The sequence below is a fragment of the Caenorhabditis briggsae genome (genome assembly GCF_000004555.2).
Source record: "Caenorhabditis briggsae complete genome, chrI, whole genome shotgun sequence".
Taxonomy (NCBI): domain Eukaryota; kingdom Metazoa; phylum Nematoda; class Chromadorea; order Rhabditida; family Rhabditidae; genus Caenorhabditis; species Caenorhabditis briggsae.
Genome location: NC_013489.2, coordinates 2250227 through 2268935, shown reverse-complemented (window position 1 = coordinate 2268935; position 18709 = coordinate 2250227). Strand labels below are relative to the sequence as shown.

The 18709-nt window shown below is 40.0% G+C and overlaps 3 protein-coding genes across 3 annotated transcripts in view; 2 read left to right on the top strand and 1 right to left on the bottom strand.

Annotated features, from left to right (window-relative positions):
• Window positions 1–1316: 1316 nt before the first annotated feature.
• Cbr-npp-13 overlaps window positions 1317–18709 on the bottom strand; it is a gene marked incomplete at both ends in the record, with an annotated part of 19052 nt that continues 1659 nt past the window's right edge. Inside the window, 9 exons of the mRNA XM_002638825.1 lie at window positions 1317–1415; window positions 9738–9958; window positions 10601–10929; window positions 14502–14760; window positions 15526–15628; window positions 15674–15765; window positions 16637–16853; window positions 17102–17308; window positions 18126–18506. Of these exons, the coding sequence (XP_002638871.1) occupies window positions 1317–1415; window positions 9738–9958; window positions 10601–10929; window positions 14502–14760; window positions 15526–15628; window positions 15674–15765; window positions 16637–16853; window positions 17102–17308; window positions 18126–18506 (1908 nt within the window). The remainder of the gene's footprint in view (window positions 1416–9737; window positions 9959–10600; window positions 10930–14501; window positions 14761–15525; window positions 15629–15673; window positions 15766–16636; window positions 16854–17101; window positions 17309–18125; window positions 18507–18709) is intronic.
• CBG22091 lies at window positions 7596–9531 on the top strand (the record flags this gene model as incomplete). Its single annotated transcript, XM_002638827.2, has 6 exons — window positions 7596–7740; window positions 7797–8018; window positions 8081–8287; window positions 8336–8466; window positions 8540–9148; window positions 9346–9531. 6 exons carry the CDS (start codon window positions 7596–7598, stop codon window positions 9529–9531), a joined length of 1500 nt encoding a protein of 499 aa, XP_002638873.2.
• Window positions 13029–13867, top strand: CBG22090 (the record flags this gene model as incomplete). The annotated part of the gene is made up of 2 exons (XM_002638826.1): window positions 13029–13169; window positions 13490–13867. The coding sequence occupies 2 exons, from the start codon at window positions 13029–13031 to the stop codon at window positions 13865–13867; spliced, it is 519 nt and encodes a 172-aa protein (XP_002638872.1).

Below are 18709 nucleotides of genomic sequence, written 5' to 3'. Positions count from 1 at the left end.
AAAAAATTTGACCCCAATTTCTCTATTTTTCCGCCGTTTTTTATTTATTTTTCCGACTTGAAAATGAAGAATCGCTGAAATTTTGACTCATTTTTTGCTGGTTTTTAACTCGTTTCTTTTCCTTTTACTAATATCGGTTGGTATGACTTTTGGCCTATCCGAGTGTGCGGTTTTTTTTTGGATTTTTCTAACATTTTTTGTGATTTTTGCAATTTTTCTCTCTTCAAAATTCTCATTTTTATAGGTTTCTGAGCTAAAAATTGACGAAAAAATAGGATTTTTCCTGCCGAAAATTCAATTTTCAAAAACCATAAAAATTCAAATTTGAACTGAAAATCAGAATTCTGGTTTAAAAAGCTAGTTTTTTCTCGAAAATTCCATACTTTCCGAGAAAATACAAGTCTCAAAGTTTAAACTGAAATTTAGCTTTCTTCAATTTTTTTTTTCAAATTTTTGAATCTTCAGAATTTTTGTCACAAAAAATTCAAAAATCTGATGATTTTCGGTTTTATGGTGTTATTCACTTAGCGAAAATATGTATTGAAATGCATTTACAGTTATGTCGCGAAATGCTTTGAAATACGTTTCGCGACGCTCATGCATTGAATTTCGAGGGCGCGGAAATGCATTTCAATACATATTTTCGCTAAGTGAATAACACCATAAAACCGAAAATCATCAGATTTTTGAATTTTTTGTGACAAAAATTCTGAAGATTCAAAAATTTGAAAAAAAAAATTGAAGAAAGCTAAATTTCAGTTTAAACTTTGAGACTTGTATTTTCTCGGAAAGTATGGAATTTTCGAGAAAAAACTAGCTTTTTAAACCAGAATTCTGATTTTCAGTTCAAATTTGAATTTTTATGGTTTTTGAAAATTGAATTTTCGGCAGGAAAAATCCTATTTTTTCGTCAATTTTTAGCTCAGAAACCTATAAAAATGAGAATTTTGAAGAGAGAAAAATTGCAAAAATCACAAAAAATGTTAGAAAAATCCAAAAAAAAACCGCACACTCGGATAGGCCAAAAGTCATACCAACCGATATTAGTAAAAGGAAAAGAAACGAGTTAAAAACCAGCAAAAAATGAGTCAAAATTTCAGCGATTCTTCATTTTCAAGTCGGAAAAATAAATAAAAAACGGCGGAAAAATAGAGAAATTGGGGTCAAATTTTTTAAGTGTTTCAAAAAAAAATGGAATAAAAAAGTTAGAGTTTTTAAGATAGAAAAAATTTTTGAGACGAAAAAAAAAGGAGATTTTACAACAGAAAACGGGGAATGGAGAAATGTATTAGGAATGGATTTTTCCAGAATTTCCCTCAGAATCCAAGAGATGCTTGCAATTGAAGAAGTTTGGACGTCACATGTGTTGGGAACTTGTATGGAACAGTTGCCGAGTACAAAACGATTGCCTTGATCTGCAAAAAATAAATATTTTTCAGTTCGAAATTTTCAGGCAGAAAAACAAAAATTGTCTGAAAATAAAACTGGAAATCGGATCTTTGAAATTGTCATTTTTTTTGTAGATTTTTAAACTTAATTTCAAAATCCTCAGATAATCGCGATTTGTCTGAAATTTTCAGCACTTTCAAAGTCATTTTTCAAGCAATTCTAATGGATTTTCTAGCATTTTCGATTTCATTCAGAAGTTGGTTTCTATTGATTTTTCAAAAATTGATAATTAAAAAAAAAGCTTGTGAGCAATCGTCCCTAATCCTTACTAGTCTACAGTAATCCATTCGTAGAGGCTACAGTAAATTGTTCAGCGAATCTACTGTCCCCATGCTACAGTAACCAAGATTCCTCAATTTCACACAATCTTACAGTAATCCATTTTTACAATCTACCGTCTATCCATAAGTGCCTTCTGCTACAGTATTCCAGACACCATAAATCAAAATTTACAGTATTCTGCGGTATCCATCTTGCAGTTCCATAGTAATCTATTCCTATAATCTACAGTAATCTAAATCTAATCTACGGTGCCCGTGCTACAGTAATCCAGACATCGTAACACCGAATTCGCAGTATTCTCCAGTATCCATCTTGCAGTCCCACAGTAATCCTTTGGGGAATATACTGTAGTAAAAGTGGAAAAATCTACAGTGATCCATTCACCGAGCCAGGCATATCTGAGAAGCTACAGTAGTCTTCACAGAACCTACAGTAATCCTTACACAGAAATTACGGTGCCCGAGAGATACAGTAATCCAGACTCCCAAATCGTAAGTTCACAGTATTCTGTAGTATCCATACTGCAGTTCTACAGTAATCCATTCCGAGAGCCAGTAATTCATTACAGCAATTCATTTACAGAATTGATGGTATCTCTGATGCTACAGTAGTATTTGCAGAGAGTCCAGAGAGTACAGTAATCTAGATTCCTTGATTTCACAGAATCCTACAGTCTTGTATTTCTACAGTAATTCATTCTGAGGGTCTACTGTAATAAAAGTTGCAAAATCTACAGTAATCCGTTTACTGTTGGCCGTATTTGACAAGCTACAGTAGGCCATACAGAATCTACAGTAATCCTTACGCAGAATTTACGGTGCCCGAATGCTACAGTAATCCAGACTCCTAAATCCCGAATTCACAGTATCCTGTAGTATCCATACTGCAGTTCTACAGTAATCCATTTACTGAGTTGACCGTATCTGGCAAGCTACAGTAGGCCATACAGAATCTACAGTAATCCATTTTCTGATAGTGAGTTGATCGCATCTGAGAATCTTCACTGAACCTACAGTAATCCATTCCTCGATTCTGATGCTACAGTAGTCTTCAGAGAAGCTACAGTGGTCTACCTACCGTACCTCAGGACCTACAGTAACCCAAATAGTCCGAAATCCACCAATTTTCCCCTGGAAATTTCCCTCTGTCTCCTCCAGCTTCATCATATGTTTCAAAATGATGTAACCCCTCAATTTTCTTCTTTTTTCTCGCTTTTTTTCTCTAATCCCTCCTATATTTTCCAATTTATTTTCGTGTTGATTACTAGCAACAAGGTGTAAACTTGGTATCTCCACAATAAATTATTGTCAAAAATCCGTTTTTTTTGGCTGAAATTGGGTTTTCTACGCTTTTTAAATAGAAAAAAAAGAAGCAAAAAAGGGCATCATTATCTGTTATCTATCAGTTAAAGGTGATAGCGAGAAGACAGCAGTGACCTTTGTCCAAAGAAATGAAAATAGCCAAAAATTGGAAATTTAGAATCTTTTTGAGAATTATGAGATTCAGACCTCTCTGGATTCGTCAACTTCTGTATTTTGAAGTTCAACAGAGCGCATTAATTGCTCTCCCATTTTCTATATACATCTGTTATTCTGACAATGAGCGCTTCTTCATAGACTCCTCTTCTTTGGAACGTCTTCAATCGAGCGGCTCGATTCGAATGCACCGAGGTCATAGAGTATCAAATAACTGCCACACCAGATAGCTATATAATAAAACCTCTGGCGTTCGTAGTTATGATTTACAACCGCTTGGAAGTTGGAACATGCCGATTTGTTTATAACCATTTAGTGTCTGTTGCCTCTCTCCCTCTCGTTCTCTCGTACACAGAGGTGTCAATGGTCATTAGACCGTCTCAGAGCCTCTGAGTCAGAGAGAGAGAGAGACATATGACTTCGTTCATTCATCTTGACCTATAGGTACTTCATTCTAGGATAGATAATCTAGTCAATAAGGTGATAACCAATCTCTCTCATACTGTTAGGGCCAAAACCTTTCTAAGGTTTCGAGCTTTAAGTTAGTCAATCTAGCCTGGCTGGACAAGCCAATATGAGCACAATCAAGGATCTGTTCTGTTGCCCAACTCAGGACTAAACCCAGACTAAGATTCTCTCGAAAGCCGAGTCTCAAGGATCTTGAGCCAATTTCAATTTGGTTGGGCTTTATGGGACATTGCTCAGTTTTCCTTCTCTCTAGATAGATGGTATTTCCATCGATGATCCATCCAATGGAATCCTAGCCATACTCTGGTCAATTCCATCTCATCTTAATCGGGTTCGATTAGAGGCTAACGATCCCTTTTCGGGATCTAGGAATTCCGACTGAACAGACCTCTTCCGGACTATCCTGTTCAGGACTATGCAGGACATGAGCATACCGTATGGCGTGATAGAGCTTTTCAGCAGATTTTCTCTAGAATATCCTGTTACTTCTAAAGCTCAAATCTGGAAATTCCAGCTCATTTACGCTTCAAGGTTCAGAAATTCAGAATCCTAGGATATTTCTCAATTCCAAACATTTTTTCTCAGAATGCAATTTCAGATTTCAAAATCCATATAGTGGTCAGAAATCATAGATTTTTTCCACTGCGAAATAAAAAACAAGCTCCGCCCATTATTGTTTCCATTCAATGAGTCACAGCGACTGCTGGATGACATTTTTATGAGGATTGCCATTGTTTTGAGCGTATTTTCCCTGGCATTTCTCTTGGAATTTCGAAATGTTTGAGGAAATTTCATTCTACGATGATTCATGATAAATTTAGGCCGTTTCCAACTGATTTTTGCGACTGTTTCAGAGAAAAATCGCTTGATTTGGGCCATAAGCAAGCGTCCTCTGAGAAAAAACTCCAAAAATTGAGCAAATCAGCAATAAGCTCCACCTCTTGCTGAGCATTAAGCTCAGCCTCTTGATGAGCAATAAGCTCCGCCTCTTTCTGATCAATAGGCTCCGCCTCTTGCTGATCCTTAGCTCGTTCCTCAGGTATTGATATTTGTTTTGTAAGCACAAGTAATTGTTTTGAGATGTTCTGAGCAAAATCTTGCTATAAAACCTCAAAGTTGAGGCCAGAATATTTCAATTAATGCTGTTTTTTTGGGTCTCTCTAGAACCTTCTTCAAAATAATAACTCCAAAATTCATCACAAGGGCGGGCGTCCCGTATTGTGCACAATCACAATGCCCTCTCTCTCTCAGTCTCCTCATTCTCGATCACTGCCCCCAGCAGCCAAAAAACTTGTCATTATCAATAGAGGCATTCAAAACCTCAAGTCTGTGTGCCTCCTTCCAATTCGTTTTTTTTGCTTATCTCTCATCTAAACTCCTTTCTTTGTGGTGGTGATACTGATTTCGAATTGTAATGGGCAGAGAGAGACAGAGAGAGAGAGGAGACACAAAAAGAATGATAGTGATAGTGGGAGCACATATAACCTTGCATTCGCTTCGTCAATTTCATTTTTCCAGGAGAGAGAACTCTATCACTTTATCGCGTTTTTTGTTTCTTATGCTTCGACGTGGATCAGTCGTTATGAACTTTTCAATTCGTAGAATAGAGGACGAAGGACCTTCTTAGAAGGTGTTGGAGAGGCTTCTAGGCTAGGCGGGCTTAGCAAATATGGTTTATCATAACGCTTTTCGGGATTGAGCATAGCTGGCTTCTGGTTTAGCCTATAGATTTTTGGATACTGGCATAGCTAGCTTCTGGTTTGGTCTATAGCTTTTTAGGATTGAGCATAGCTAGCTTCTGCTTTAGTTCATAGCTTTTCGGGATTGAGCATAGCTAGCTTCTGGTTTAGTTTATAGCTTTTTGGGATTGAGCATAGCTAGCTTCTGGCTTTGGCTAGCTTCTGCTTTAGTCTATAGCTTTTTGGCTTTTTAAAAAATCCACATTGACATTTCGAAGCTAATCCAATTTTCGCATTTTTAGGATCTAATTTTCTTGAAGTTCTCATGGCTAATTAAGAATCTGAGTCCCAGATTCTGGGGTTGAGCCAAGGATCTCGAATTCTGTGACTCCTAGAAGACTAGGAAATTCGAGATTTTGGAGATTCCAAGGCTGCTCAAAAACCGCGGCCTAGACCATGGACAAGCTTCCGTGGACCAATCTTTCCGTTATCAGCGGTCCTAAAAGTTCCAGGGCTCTCGGAAGTAATGATCTTACAGTAATCCAACTACTGTAATTCTTGATTTTTGTGGATATTCCTTTTCTTCTTCTTTTCTAGAAATCGAAATTTTTAAAATTGTCATATGTTCCTTTAAATTGGCTTTACTTTGGAATAGCCAGATTCCAATGACGCATTTCGATTTCCCAATTTCTCTGTTGCCGAATCCTCTCGAAAGGATTTCCAATGATTCATTGAATCTCTTCTGGAACCCATTCTTCTACTGAGTCATATCCAGATCTTTCCGCGATTTCTAGAATTTCCTGCATCTCAAAAAAACAGTCTTCAATGTGAACGTGATTTTTTTGATTTTCTGCATGAGCCTTCATCTTTATCAGCATATGGTTTTCAGCTGAGTTTTTCTGCCATACCGGTATGTGTCTGTTATTCCCAAATTTCGCTCTCCGCAGAGAAAAGTGTCACTTTTCTCCTGTCTATGCGTCTTTGAAAACATATAAATGCGGTTTTTCCACACACAAATGTTTGTTCACAATATTGCTCATAGGACTATTTGAGGAGCTCACTGTCTGTTTGTGTGTTTTCTTGGAATTTCAATTCTTCTCTTGATTCTCTTGGCTTTTCGGAATTCTCGCCCATCGCTAATCTCGAATCTTTCAGATTTTTCAAATGACTGGGACAAAAAAATCGTCGTCACGCTGGCCGGAGCTCCAGCTCTACGGAGCATTTCTTCTGACCACTCTGGTAAGCGATTCGTCTTTTTTCGATGCAATTGCTCTTCAAACTTTGAATGATCATTTGCTGATAAGAGAGAGAGAGTGTCAAATGTCTTGGAAGGACAGTAGTATATCATTTTTGATATGAAGTTGACGTCGTCTTAGGAGGAATCCGATGAGAGCGCAGAGAAGTTTATGAATTCTCACGTTTCGAACTTTCAACGTTGAAACTACAAACTCTGGTCTATTCGGGGTTGTGACCCTGATCTATGTCATGGAGTTTGGAGTTTAAAGTTCGTCTGACGAGTCTAAAGGCTCTAGACTGGAGCACAGAACTAGGCCATCGAGAATCATGGGATCTCCCTTAAGGATCGGATGTCCCTCAAGGATCAGTGACTCTCAGAGGATCGAACTAGGACAGTATGAAGCCCAAACGACGTTCCAGCGATATGATCTGTAGATGAACTGTGCTCTAGCGATCTGAACTTGAAATCAGAAAATCTGTTTTCGAACTTCAGACCAGCGCCTCAAGGTCTCAAGAACGGAAACCAGAAGACTAGGATGTTCCAGATCAGAGGCTGAACCACGTCAGTAGGGCTCCGCGACGTTTCGAAAGTGTGACGTTTCGCAAGTGTGACGTTTCGCAAGTGTGACGTTTCGCAAGTACAACGTTTCGAAAGTAACAGCTTTGCGCTTTTTTGCATGAATGAAAAAACAGAAACTTGTATTTCAGTGTTTAAATTGTTTTTCGAATAGAGTTTTGTATATTTGAAGTTTTCAAAGCATTAATTGCCGTACTTTCGAAACGTCACACTTGTGAAACAAATCGAAAAATGTGTGAAACAGCTCTTTCGAAACCTCGCGGAGCCGTCAGTAGAGTAGCTGAGCTCTAGCGATCTGGGCTTTAAAGCTCCTAGACTTGAAATCAAAAGATCTGATCAAGTAGGATAGGATCCAAGCTTCACTACGGCTAAATCAGCTGTGCTGATATCCGACTCTGCCACATCTAACTCATTTTCCAGGGCGATCGCATGTGGTCTTTCGTGATCGGACTCTTCATGCATCAGTTGGGCGGAATGACATGGGTCGCCGTTCAGCAGCTCGTCGACTCCCTTCTCAAGCTCTTCGGTATCACCTTCATCGGACAGTTTCTTGATAAAATCGACCGTGATAAGAGTGAGCACTCTTGTTGACTTCTAAAGCTTAAACCCCTCTTAATCCAATAATTCCAGTCATCCAGCGAACTCTTCTTCTCAACAACGCAGCTGTTGCCCTGTCCGCGCTCATCTTCGCTGGAATGTTCCAATATCGCCCGGAGAACTATGCTACGCTGTATCTGTTGATTGCTTCAGCGATCGCCTCCGTTTCCAAAGTGGCCAGTGAGATTCAGAGAATCTGCTTTACCAAAGATTGGGTAGTCGTCATTTCTAGATCGGAAAGAGTTGATTTGTCGAGTAAGTGCTTCAGATCCTAGATTCTAGATAAAGCGAACTCTCCAAAACTCTCAAAACTTCAGAAGTCAACTCCTATCTCCTCAGTATCGACCAAGCGTCGTCGCTAGCCCTTCCATGGGTCAGCGGATGGCTTTTGGACCACTTTCCATGGCAAACCGTCTGTCTCATCATCATCGCCTACAACTGCGGATCGTGGGTTTTGGAGGCGTACATTCTGAGGAATCTGTACCAGAATACCGAGGGTTTGAAGACGAGATCCAGTGAGCTTGGTGAGTTTTGATCTCTTTACATCTCTATTGGAATTCCGAAGTTTCCAGAAGGCGACGAGGAGCTGATGGGTATCAAGGATATTCGTATGAACACTGTCACGACGTACTTTAGACAGAGTAGCTGGACTGCTGGATTCGGTCTCGCTTTGTTGTACATGACTGTGCTTGGATTTGATAATGTAAGCCTCGAGATTCTTAATTTCAGAACCAAATGTTCAAAATATCAAAATTTCGAGAAAATTCAATTTCCAGCTCGCCGCCTCCTATGGCCAGAAACACGGCCTCTCTGCTGGCTACATTGGCTTCCTTCGTGGCGTCGGCTCCCTCTTGGGTATTGCCGGAACCCTCAGCTATCACCACATCTCCAAACGTGTCGGACTTCTCTGGACCGTAATGATTGGCTTGATCTGGCAGAACATCTTCATCGAGATGTGCGGAGTGTCTATGCTTCTCCCCGGATCCTCCATGGATGTCAGCGGATTCATTCAGAATACCACCGCTTCCCAATGGGTCTCAAAAGTCGTTCACAAAGTCACCAATCCCGAACCCCAAGATGTCCCATCGATTCCATTCTGGGAGGTCTCCCTTCCCGTCAATCTCTTCTTCTTTGGTATCATGTTCGCTCGTTTCGGTCTGTGGCTTGCGGATCCGGCGATCACTCAAATTCAGCAGGAGACTATTCGAGAGGATCAACGCTATATGGTGTTCTCAGTGCAGTTGGGATTGAATGAGCTGTTCTCGGTGCTCAAGGACATTATTGTCATCATGTTCCCATTCACCTCGTTGTTCGGAGCACTGACGTTGGGATCGTGTGCCTTTGTGTTCGCCGGATTTGTGTTTAACCTCTTCTATCATGCTCAGGTAAGGACCTAGGATCTCTAGGATCTAGGATCTCTGGGATCTCTAGGATCTAGAATCTCTAGGATCTAGGATCTCTAGGAACTAGGATCTCTAGGACCTAGGATCCATAGGATCTAGGATCCATAGGATCTAGGATCCATAGGATCTAGGATCTTAGGATCTAGGATCCATAAAAGCTAATCCTCAAATTTTTGCAGTGCGGCTTCTCGTTGACCAACAAGAACATGCACCTCGTCGAGCAGGAGTCCACGGAGATGTCCGATCTCTCAGACACCTCCCCTGAGCGTCAATCGCTGATCGGAGGAGTCAGCGGAGATCTGAGAGCAGTGGAGGAAGAGACCAAGGCCACGAGCAGCACGAACAACGAAGAGGAAACGCACTGATAAACGGTTTTTGATGATAACGATCTTCCTATCTGTACATTCTAGTCATTCCATCTCCCCAAAGAAGCAAAAAACACACATTCCTATTTGCAGTTATTTTGTAAAATGGTTCCTATAGAGATAATAATAAATCTATGTATTAAGAGAAAAGCAGATTTCCAGACTTCTTTTCAGACTACAAAAACTACAAAACCCAGAATCCCTACCTGCTTCACATAGCGATTCGACGAGGAGAACATTGAGGTGTTGGCGGCGTTGGCGCCACGATTCGCGAGACTCGTCGACTGACGAATACAGTGATCGACGAGGCACTTCATCAGGTGGAGACACATGTCTGGAAGCACTTCTCGAACCTTCTGTGGTACCATATGGAACTCGTTGACGATTACGGTCACTTGATCCGGCTCGGTTGGGATTAGGCGGAGATGGGAGGAGATTCTGGAAAATGGGAGAATTCAGGAATGTTTAGAATTTCAGAGTTTCAGCTTTTCGGAAATTCAGAATTCGAGAATCTAGGAATCCAGAAATCTAAGAATATCAGAATTTAAGAATTTAAGAATCTAGGAATCCAGAAATCTAAAAATTTCAGAACCTCAGTGGTTCAGAAATTTAGAATACGAGAATTTCAGAGTTTCAGATATTCAGAATCTTAGAATTTCAAAGTTTCAGAGTTTTAGATTTTTAGAATTTCAGAGCTTCACAATCTAGGAATCTAGGAATTTGAGTTTTCGAATTTCGGATTTTCAGATTTTTAGAATTTCAGAGTTTCAGAGTTTTAGATTTTCGGAATTTCAGAATTTCAAAGTTTCAGAGTTTCAGATTTTCAGATTTTTAGAATTTCAGAGATTCTGAATTTCGGATTTTCCGGTTTTCAGATTTTCAGAATCTCAGAATTTCAGAGTTTTAGATTTTAAGATTTTCAGAATCTCAGAATTTCAAAGTTTTACCTTCAGAATCAGAGAACCACGGATTCTGAGAATATTTTAGAAATCTCTAATTTTTCCAAATTTCTACACGATTTTCAGTCATTTTTGTGCATTTTCTTGACTTGAAATCGATCAATATTTACCAAAAACTAACCCATAAGCGGTATCAGCGTTATCATTTCTGCAGTGATCAAACAGCACCGCGAGATCGACCAACAACGACAGCGTGGCATACTCAGCCGCTTGACATCCCTTTTGAACGCGTTTGAATTGCTCAGCTACTGTAACCAGCTCGCCAATCTTCTCCTTGTTATCCGCACGGAGTGTCTCACTGATTTCCGATGATAACAGTTTGGCGGCGTTTGTGGACTTGGATGCTAGCAGATAGAGACTGACGGCTTGATCCCATTCACCGGTGAGTTCCGTGTCACTCGCCACACGATTGATCACTTCCGATGGATCGTCGAGGTATCTGCAAACAGTTCGGGTTGGGTTACTGTAGTACTGGATGTTTATTTGACATCATTTTTAAGCCAAAATCTCGTTTTTTTTTGGTAAAAAGGGACAAAATCGGAAAAAGTAGAGATATAATTTCTGCTCATCTGAAAGTGGCCTAGAAATAGCCAATTTTTGGCGGGAATCCCAGAAATTTGAAATTCAGATTTTCGCTCTTCTGATGGGTTACTGTAGGTAGGAAAGAATGCATTTCGGGGGGGGGGGGGTCCAAATTGACCAAAATTACAATTCTTGAAGGAATGGAGATGGGTTGAAATTGAGCTAAAAAATCATGAATTGTGAGATTTCCAGTATTCCGAAAAATTTTCAAAACATATTCAAAGATTGCTCATCTGGAAAATGACCTCAAAATTCCAAATTTTTTCCGTAAATTCGAGAAATTTGAAATCCAGATACTTCTGTTTTCTATGACAACCTAGAAACCCGTTTCTTGGATTTCTGTAGCCTCTTCTATTCAACGTAATTTTATCCTAATTTTGAAAAAAAACCACCAATTCAGCCAGCCCATGAATGAATTGGGGTTACTGTAGGAGATGGAAAATTGCTCAAAAATTCATTTTTCGCGGTTTTGAATTGTGAAGATTGCTCATCTGAAAATGGCCTAGAAATAGCCAAATTTCGAAAGGTATTCCAGGAATTATAAAATCAGATTTTTCCTTCTTCTGATGGGTTACTGTAGGGGAAAAAGGGAACTTTCATTTCTGGGGGTCCAAATTGGTCAAAGTTACAATTTTGAGAATCGAAATATGTATTCTTTGGAGGCAGCTTAATTTCTAAATTTTGAGAATTCGAAGTACATGAAAAACAGATTGCTCATCTGGAAAAAGACCTAGAAATTCCAAAATTTCGGTAGGAATTCCCCAACCTAGAAACCTGTTTTCTGGGATTACGGTAGCCTCTTTTATTCAGCGTAATTTTATCCTATAATTGAAAAAAAAACACCAATTCAGCCAGCCCATCAAACGTGGAAACCAGGTTTCCAGACCAGACTTCTGGTACTTCTGATTTTCTGAAAATAATCGTCAGTTTCTGAAATTCCAGACCATTGAAGAGGAATCTTCTCGAAGAGTCTTGTCAGCAACTGTGAGTTTGGGGATTCAGAATCCTAGATGACGTGGATCTGGAACTCCGCGCTTCAGAAGTTTGAGAATCTGCCACGTCATCTAGGATAACAGTTAGATCGATCGGCTATAGCTGACGATAGCGTGGGAATTAGGAGCTCTAGGCTAGCTCGAGGAGCTTCGAAGGTTCGGGGGCGTTTCTAGAATAAATTCCAGCCACCTGAGAGCCAATTTCGCTTGAAATTTCTAGAAAAAACTCCAGACCAAAAATAGCCCTTTTTAGGCCGAGTTTGGTGGATTTCAGACCAACAAAACTAGTGTGTCTTCTCCATCTCTCTCTCTCTCTCTCTCTACTTGCTCCATCACCAATGATTGCAACACTCGCTGCTCACTTCCTCATCGCCGGCATGGTGCTCGGGCTCTGCGGAAAGAAGGCCGCCAAACCAAAGGACGACACCTATGAGGATTTGTCGGTGGACAAAAAGTGATCTATGAAGAAACCATGTGAATGTGTGTATAATTAATAAATCTTTGTATTTATTTATGTTGAAATTGGACTTTTTGAGCCAAAACCGTATTTTGGATTGCTCAGATCTTACTTGGATCATCCAAAACAGGATTTTTAAGCCGAAAAAGGGCCAGCAAATCAGGGATTTTGGGGTCTACAATCATGAAAATTCCAATTGCTCTGATCCAAATTAGGTCACAAGCTAGGCGATCGGATTGAAGCCAATTTCATGGCCATAGCTTTCTGATTACGGTACTTGTCTTACGGTACGGGTCAGGCTTTTTTTGGGTGGCACAGCTACCGTAGCTCGCAGCGACCGGTCCATGGCGGTCGGCCGCGGCCCAGATTCCGACCTTTTGAGCTCCCGTTTTTGGGGTCAAATTTGACGCGCCAAATCTCAGAAAAAACCCAAAACCACGCAGATTTTTTTCCTGCCGACTTGGCAAAGCTCACAACATACTGGTGCTCATTTCACACACACTCAACATGTTCGGCGAGTTTTCCCCTTTTTTGGATCTCCAAACTACTTCTTCTTTGTTCTATTGCGTTTTGGTGCACATTCTCATCGCCGTCACGATGCTCGGGTTTTGTGCCAAGAAGAGTAAGAAGGAGGAGGTGAAATCGGAGGTAAGGATCTAGGATGATCTAGGATGGTCTAGGATCTAGGATCTATAGGATCTAGGATTCATAGGATCTAGGATGGGCCAGGATCTAAAATCCATAGGATCTAGGATCTATAAGATCTAGGATATATTGGATCTAGGATCTAGGATCTATAGAATCTTTAGAATCTAGGACCTATTGCATCTAGGATCTATTGCATCTAGGATCTATAGGGTCTAGGACCCGTAGGAACCTTCCAAAACCTTCTCTAGCAGTCTGGGATATCTAGAATCCTCCAGAATCTTCCAGAATCTTCACTAACTCAATTTAACTCCTTTTTTCAGCCTCAATCTGCCCGCGATCCTCTCGCTTCTCAAGAAACCCCCCGTGAGCCAGGCGGTGGTAACGAACGATCCCGTCATCACTTCACCCCACCGCACATCGCTACAGCTGCTCCGGGACCATCGGCTCTTCGGACTCAACACCACCGCCCATGCCCAGTGCACTGCCACTTCAGTGAAACATCCAACGACGCCAGCGACTCATTCGTCGATTCAGCAGACACCTCGGACATCGAATTCGACTCGACGCAATCGTTGTCCGGCGGTGATCACAACTCGTATCTGGCTGAGCAATGCACATGCATTTGTGCTCCGAAACAAGTACGATTCCAGTGTCCGAAGACGTCCAGCCGTTCATTGAGCTCTCGTCGTTTCATTTGATTTTTTTGAATAGAGGTTAAAAGGTATAAAGATGTCTACTTTTTTTGTTTAAATCCTGTGTTTGAATAAAGTTTTAGAATATGAATTGATCCTATCACAACCCTGCTATAGGCCTAAACCGAGCCTATGAGCCTGTTTAGAGCCAGCCTGATCGGCCTAAAAATTGGTCTACGAAGGCCTAAAATCAGCCTTAAAGCCTTAAACAAGCCTATTTTCAGGCTAGGAAAAAGGCGAGTTTTAGTCTTTTCAGATCTATTTTCAGGCGTTTAAGGCCCGTTTGAGATTGTTTTTAGGCCTTTCAGGCCCAGTCTAGGCAGTATTTTTCACCCAATAACCTTAGCTTTTTTAGAGAATCATTTGGATGATAGGAGCTGATTTTGGGGGGGGGGGGGGGCCTAAATATGCTATTGGCTAGATTCGGACCATTTTCAGCCGTTTTCGGATCGTTTCCAAATAATTTGGAGCATATGGGACCTAATTATCTCGTTTGAAGATCTTTTTCAGCTAAATTTGCTTCAATTTGAGCTCATGTTTCGGGATCAAAACGGCACTAATTATAGATGATTTCAGACAATTTTCAGAGCATTTCCAGCCAATTCTAAGCCTATTGTTCCTTTATTTAAAAAAAACTCACTCATCAATCAGCCCCTTCTCTCTTCGTCCATCCGGCGTCAGTGTTCCCAGAATCGCGTCACACTGTCCAGTCAAATACACCGACCGGCTCACTGCCATCTCGAAGACGTCGGATCCTGTAGGCGTCGAGATTCCCTTAAGCAAGAACCAATAGTCCAGCGATCGTGGCACATCGATCAGCTCAAAGTTTTTCGTGTAGGCGACGATGAGCCGAGCGAGATTCAGATGACATTTCGTGGCGTCGTTCGGGTCGACGACTACTGTAATAGGATGGAAAATTGGGTCTTTTTGTGAATTTTCGGGGTTTTCAGACCATTTTAGGTCAAATTTGGCTTACGTTACTGTCAAATTGGGTTTTTTTTTCAGCTATTTTCAGCTTGTTTTAGACCATTTTCCATTTTCCGACAGATTTAGCTCATTTTTAGCCATTTTTAACTTATTTCGGGCCGTTTAGAATCGATTTTTCAGTCAAAATTGGCTTATTTTTAGCGATTTAAAGCCGTTTTCAGCCTATTCACAGCTTATTTCAGGGTAATGTCAGCCAATTCCAGCATATTTGGGACTATATCGAATCTATTTTTTCGTCAAATTAGGCTCATTTCTCTATTCAATTTTGAGCCATTTCCAGTCTATTTACAGTAATTTTCAGTGTATTATCGGTCAATTCCTGTCTATTTGTGACCAACGTTTCTGTCTAATTTGGCATTTTTTCAGCTTATTTCAGATCATTTTTCAGTCCAATTTGGCTCATTTCAATCCATTGTCGGCGTAATTTCAGTTATTTCAGATCGTTTTCAGTGAAATTTAGGTCATTCCGGATCCATTTTCCGACAGATTTGGCTCATTTTTAGTTTTAACCTATTTCGGGCCGTTTGGAATCGATTTTTTCGGTCAAAATTGGCTTATTTTTAGCGATCTTAGGCCGTTTTCAGCCTATTTTGAGTCATTTCGGATTTATTATTCAGTCTAATTTGGCTCATTGTTAGTCATTTTCAGCATAATTTCAGCCTATTTCCCAAACTCACACATCTCATCGGTCGACTTGACCGACATCCGAAGATATCCCAACTTGTGTGCGAGAATCGCCACGTGTACACTATCCACTCGTTGTCCGCACTCGTGAAGGAGCTGAAAATCGGGATTTTAAGCATGAAACTAGGCCATTGAACCTACATAAATAGCCCTCTCGAATTGTCCAGAAAGCCAGAGAGCCGTGAAGAAGTACTGGAACTCGGAGGGGCCATTTGACATGAAGTATTGCTCTCCTGGAAATTATAAATGTTGTGGGTACTGTAGGTGGCCTAGAAAACTCAAAAATGAATATTTTTAGGTCATAACTGTCTAATTTTCCCATTAAAAATGGTCATTTACCGTAATGGACTATTTTTGGCTAATTTTTGACTAATTATGGCTCATTTTCAGCCGGTTTCGGTACCTTTTTTGACTAATTTTAGCTCATGTTTGGACCAGTTTTGGCTCAATTCAGGTCCATTTTTTGGATATTTTCTAATCATTTTCTTGACCATTTTTGGCTCATTATGGACTATTTAAGGCTCATTTTCAGCCGATTTTGGACTAATTTTTCTTATGGGCTAATTTTAGCCAATCTATGTTTGGACCTTTTTGTGTCATTTTTGACCATTTTTCACTAATTTCAAGCACATTTTTGACAATTTTTGATTATTTTTAGCTCACTTTGACAGATTAATAGCTCATTTTCAGACCATTTTCAGCTCATTTTCGGCCGATTTTCGTCAATTTTTGATTATTTTTGGCTCATTTTATGGTCACTTTTGACTATTTCTCGCTTAATTCAAGCTTGTTTTCTTCCAATTCTACTAACTTCAGTCTATTTTTGACCATTTTTGCTTTATTTTAGCTCATTTTTTAACGGATTTCTGGTTAATTTTCTGACAGTTTTTGACTAATGTTAGTCCTTTCAATCATTTTTTGCTTGTTTTAGACTACTTTTGGCTGAATTTTGACTCGTTTTGGCCTCATTTTGGACTGTTTAAGATTCATTTTCAGCAGATTTCCGTCTCTTTCTGACTAATTTTAGCCCATTTTTGGCTCAATTTAGGCACATTTTCAACCATTTTGGCTGATTTGGACCATTTAGAAAGTGAAAAATCCTACCATAATCAATCGAAACGGCTTTCTGAACCTCCTGGAACAGCAACGGCGTCAACTGTGGATCGACGTGAAGTGGGTATAGCTTAAACCAGATCCAATTCTCTAGAGTATCAGCGAGAGCCGCGGATTCGAGTCCGCCGAGAAGGGCGGCGTAGAGAGCACGCTTGTACTTGTCCTTGGTGTGGCCGACGTTGTGACGCCACTCGACTTTCAGCTTTTTCTGAAAATTCGGGGTTTCGAAGCATGAAAATCAATTTTCAGAAGGGGTTTTGGCTATTTATACACTAGAAATAGTACTCTTTGGCTCGAAGACTGGTATTTTCAGATCCATTAAGCTTAAAAATCAGATGTTCAGATTTTTTCAGAGCTCAAATTGGGTATTTTAGCTCTAAAAATAATAATTTTGACTCAAAAATTTCCGAATTTCCAGTTTCAGAACCCTTTTTTTCAGCCCAAAAAGGTCCAAACCTTAAGCTCCGCATCCAATTTCTTGTGTTTTGCCACGTGGTTCAGCGAGGCGACCAGAGTTGCGCACTGTGGGAACGATTTGAGTCGGTTGAGGGTCTCGGCGGCTGCTTGCATGTCTCCAGCACGGACACAATGATATGTCACTTGCCACGTTGGCATTCCGTCGATACTGTCGTCTTCTGGTTGGAAGGGCTCTTCGGTGCCGACCTGGAAAATGGGAAATTTCAAGATTTTCAGATCGAAGCGGTCGTTTTTGAAGTTAGATTCTTAGAAAATCAGAAATCCTGAAAATCCAAAATTCGGAAATTTTTTAGAAAATCGGAAATTCGGAAATCTGAAAATTCGCAAAATCGGAAATTCAAAAATTCAAAAATTCAGAAATCTGGAAGTTTCGAAATTCGGAATTTTAGAAAACTGGACATTCAAAAATCGGACTTTCAAAATTACAGAAATTCAGAAGCTCAGAAATTCGGATATGATGAATTCTAGTTTTTATTTTCAGATTTCCAGTCATTTTCAATCATTTTCAGTCACTTTCTGACCTTATTTTTAACTTTTTCCATCAATTTTCACCAATTTCTCACCTTCAAAAACGAAATCCGGAAATTCGGATATTCAGAAGTTCTAAAATTCAAAAATTCGAAAACTCAGAAATCCGAAAGTTCCGAAATTCCCAATTTTTTGAAGTTCTGGAAATAAGAAATCCGGTAATTCAAAATGCTGAAATTTCCGAAATTTGGAAATTCTGAAATTCGGGAATTCAGAAGTTTGAAAACTCAAATGTTTTATAACATGCAATTTCGGAACTTCTGAAAATCGAAAATTCAAAAACTCTGAAATTCGGATATTGGTGAGACTAGCCTAATTCGATTTGAGGTAATTTTGGCTTAATTAGGCCTAATTTTGGCCAAATCAGATGAATACTAGTATAAAATCAGCGAACGTTAAACTGAAGTTTTCAGATTTCCAGTCATTTTCTGACCTAATTTTTTACTTTTTCCATCAATTTTCACCATTTCCTCACCTTCAAAAACGCATTAACCAGTCCTCGTTTGCCTGGAATTCCTCCTCTCTCCGCGATTTCCAAATTCCTCTCAACAACAGTCTGCATATGATCAGTGAACACTTTCTGAAGATATCTACACGCATCCTCCAGAAGATTCGCCGTCGTCGTCACGTCGTCTCGACTCGCCACCGTTTTTCGATTCAGCACCGATGTGACATCGTTCCAGACGTCGGCCAAAGCACCGTCTGTTCCAGACTCCTCAACAGCTTCTTTCATCAGCTCGACTAGCGATTTTTTGCCTTGAGACTTCAGATATTTGTGTAGTTTGTCGCCGAAAAGAAGCTCTCGACGATCGCTGATGTTCTTGTTGACGAATGTTCCGTTTCCCGTGGGTAGGTCCTGCAAAAACAGGTATTTCTGGCTTGAAATTGGTATTTTCAGGAATCCGGGAGGTTTCGGAACCACGACGTTTCAGAACTTTTCTGCATTCTTGCATAGTGGTTTTTGCACACAAAATGAGCATTGCTCATTTCAATTTTGTGCTTTTCTGCTTTTTTATTCGTTCTAATCTACCGTACTCCAAGTACCGGCGAATACGAGTC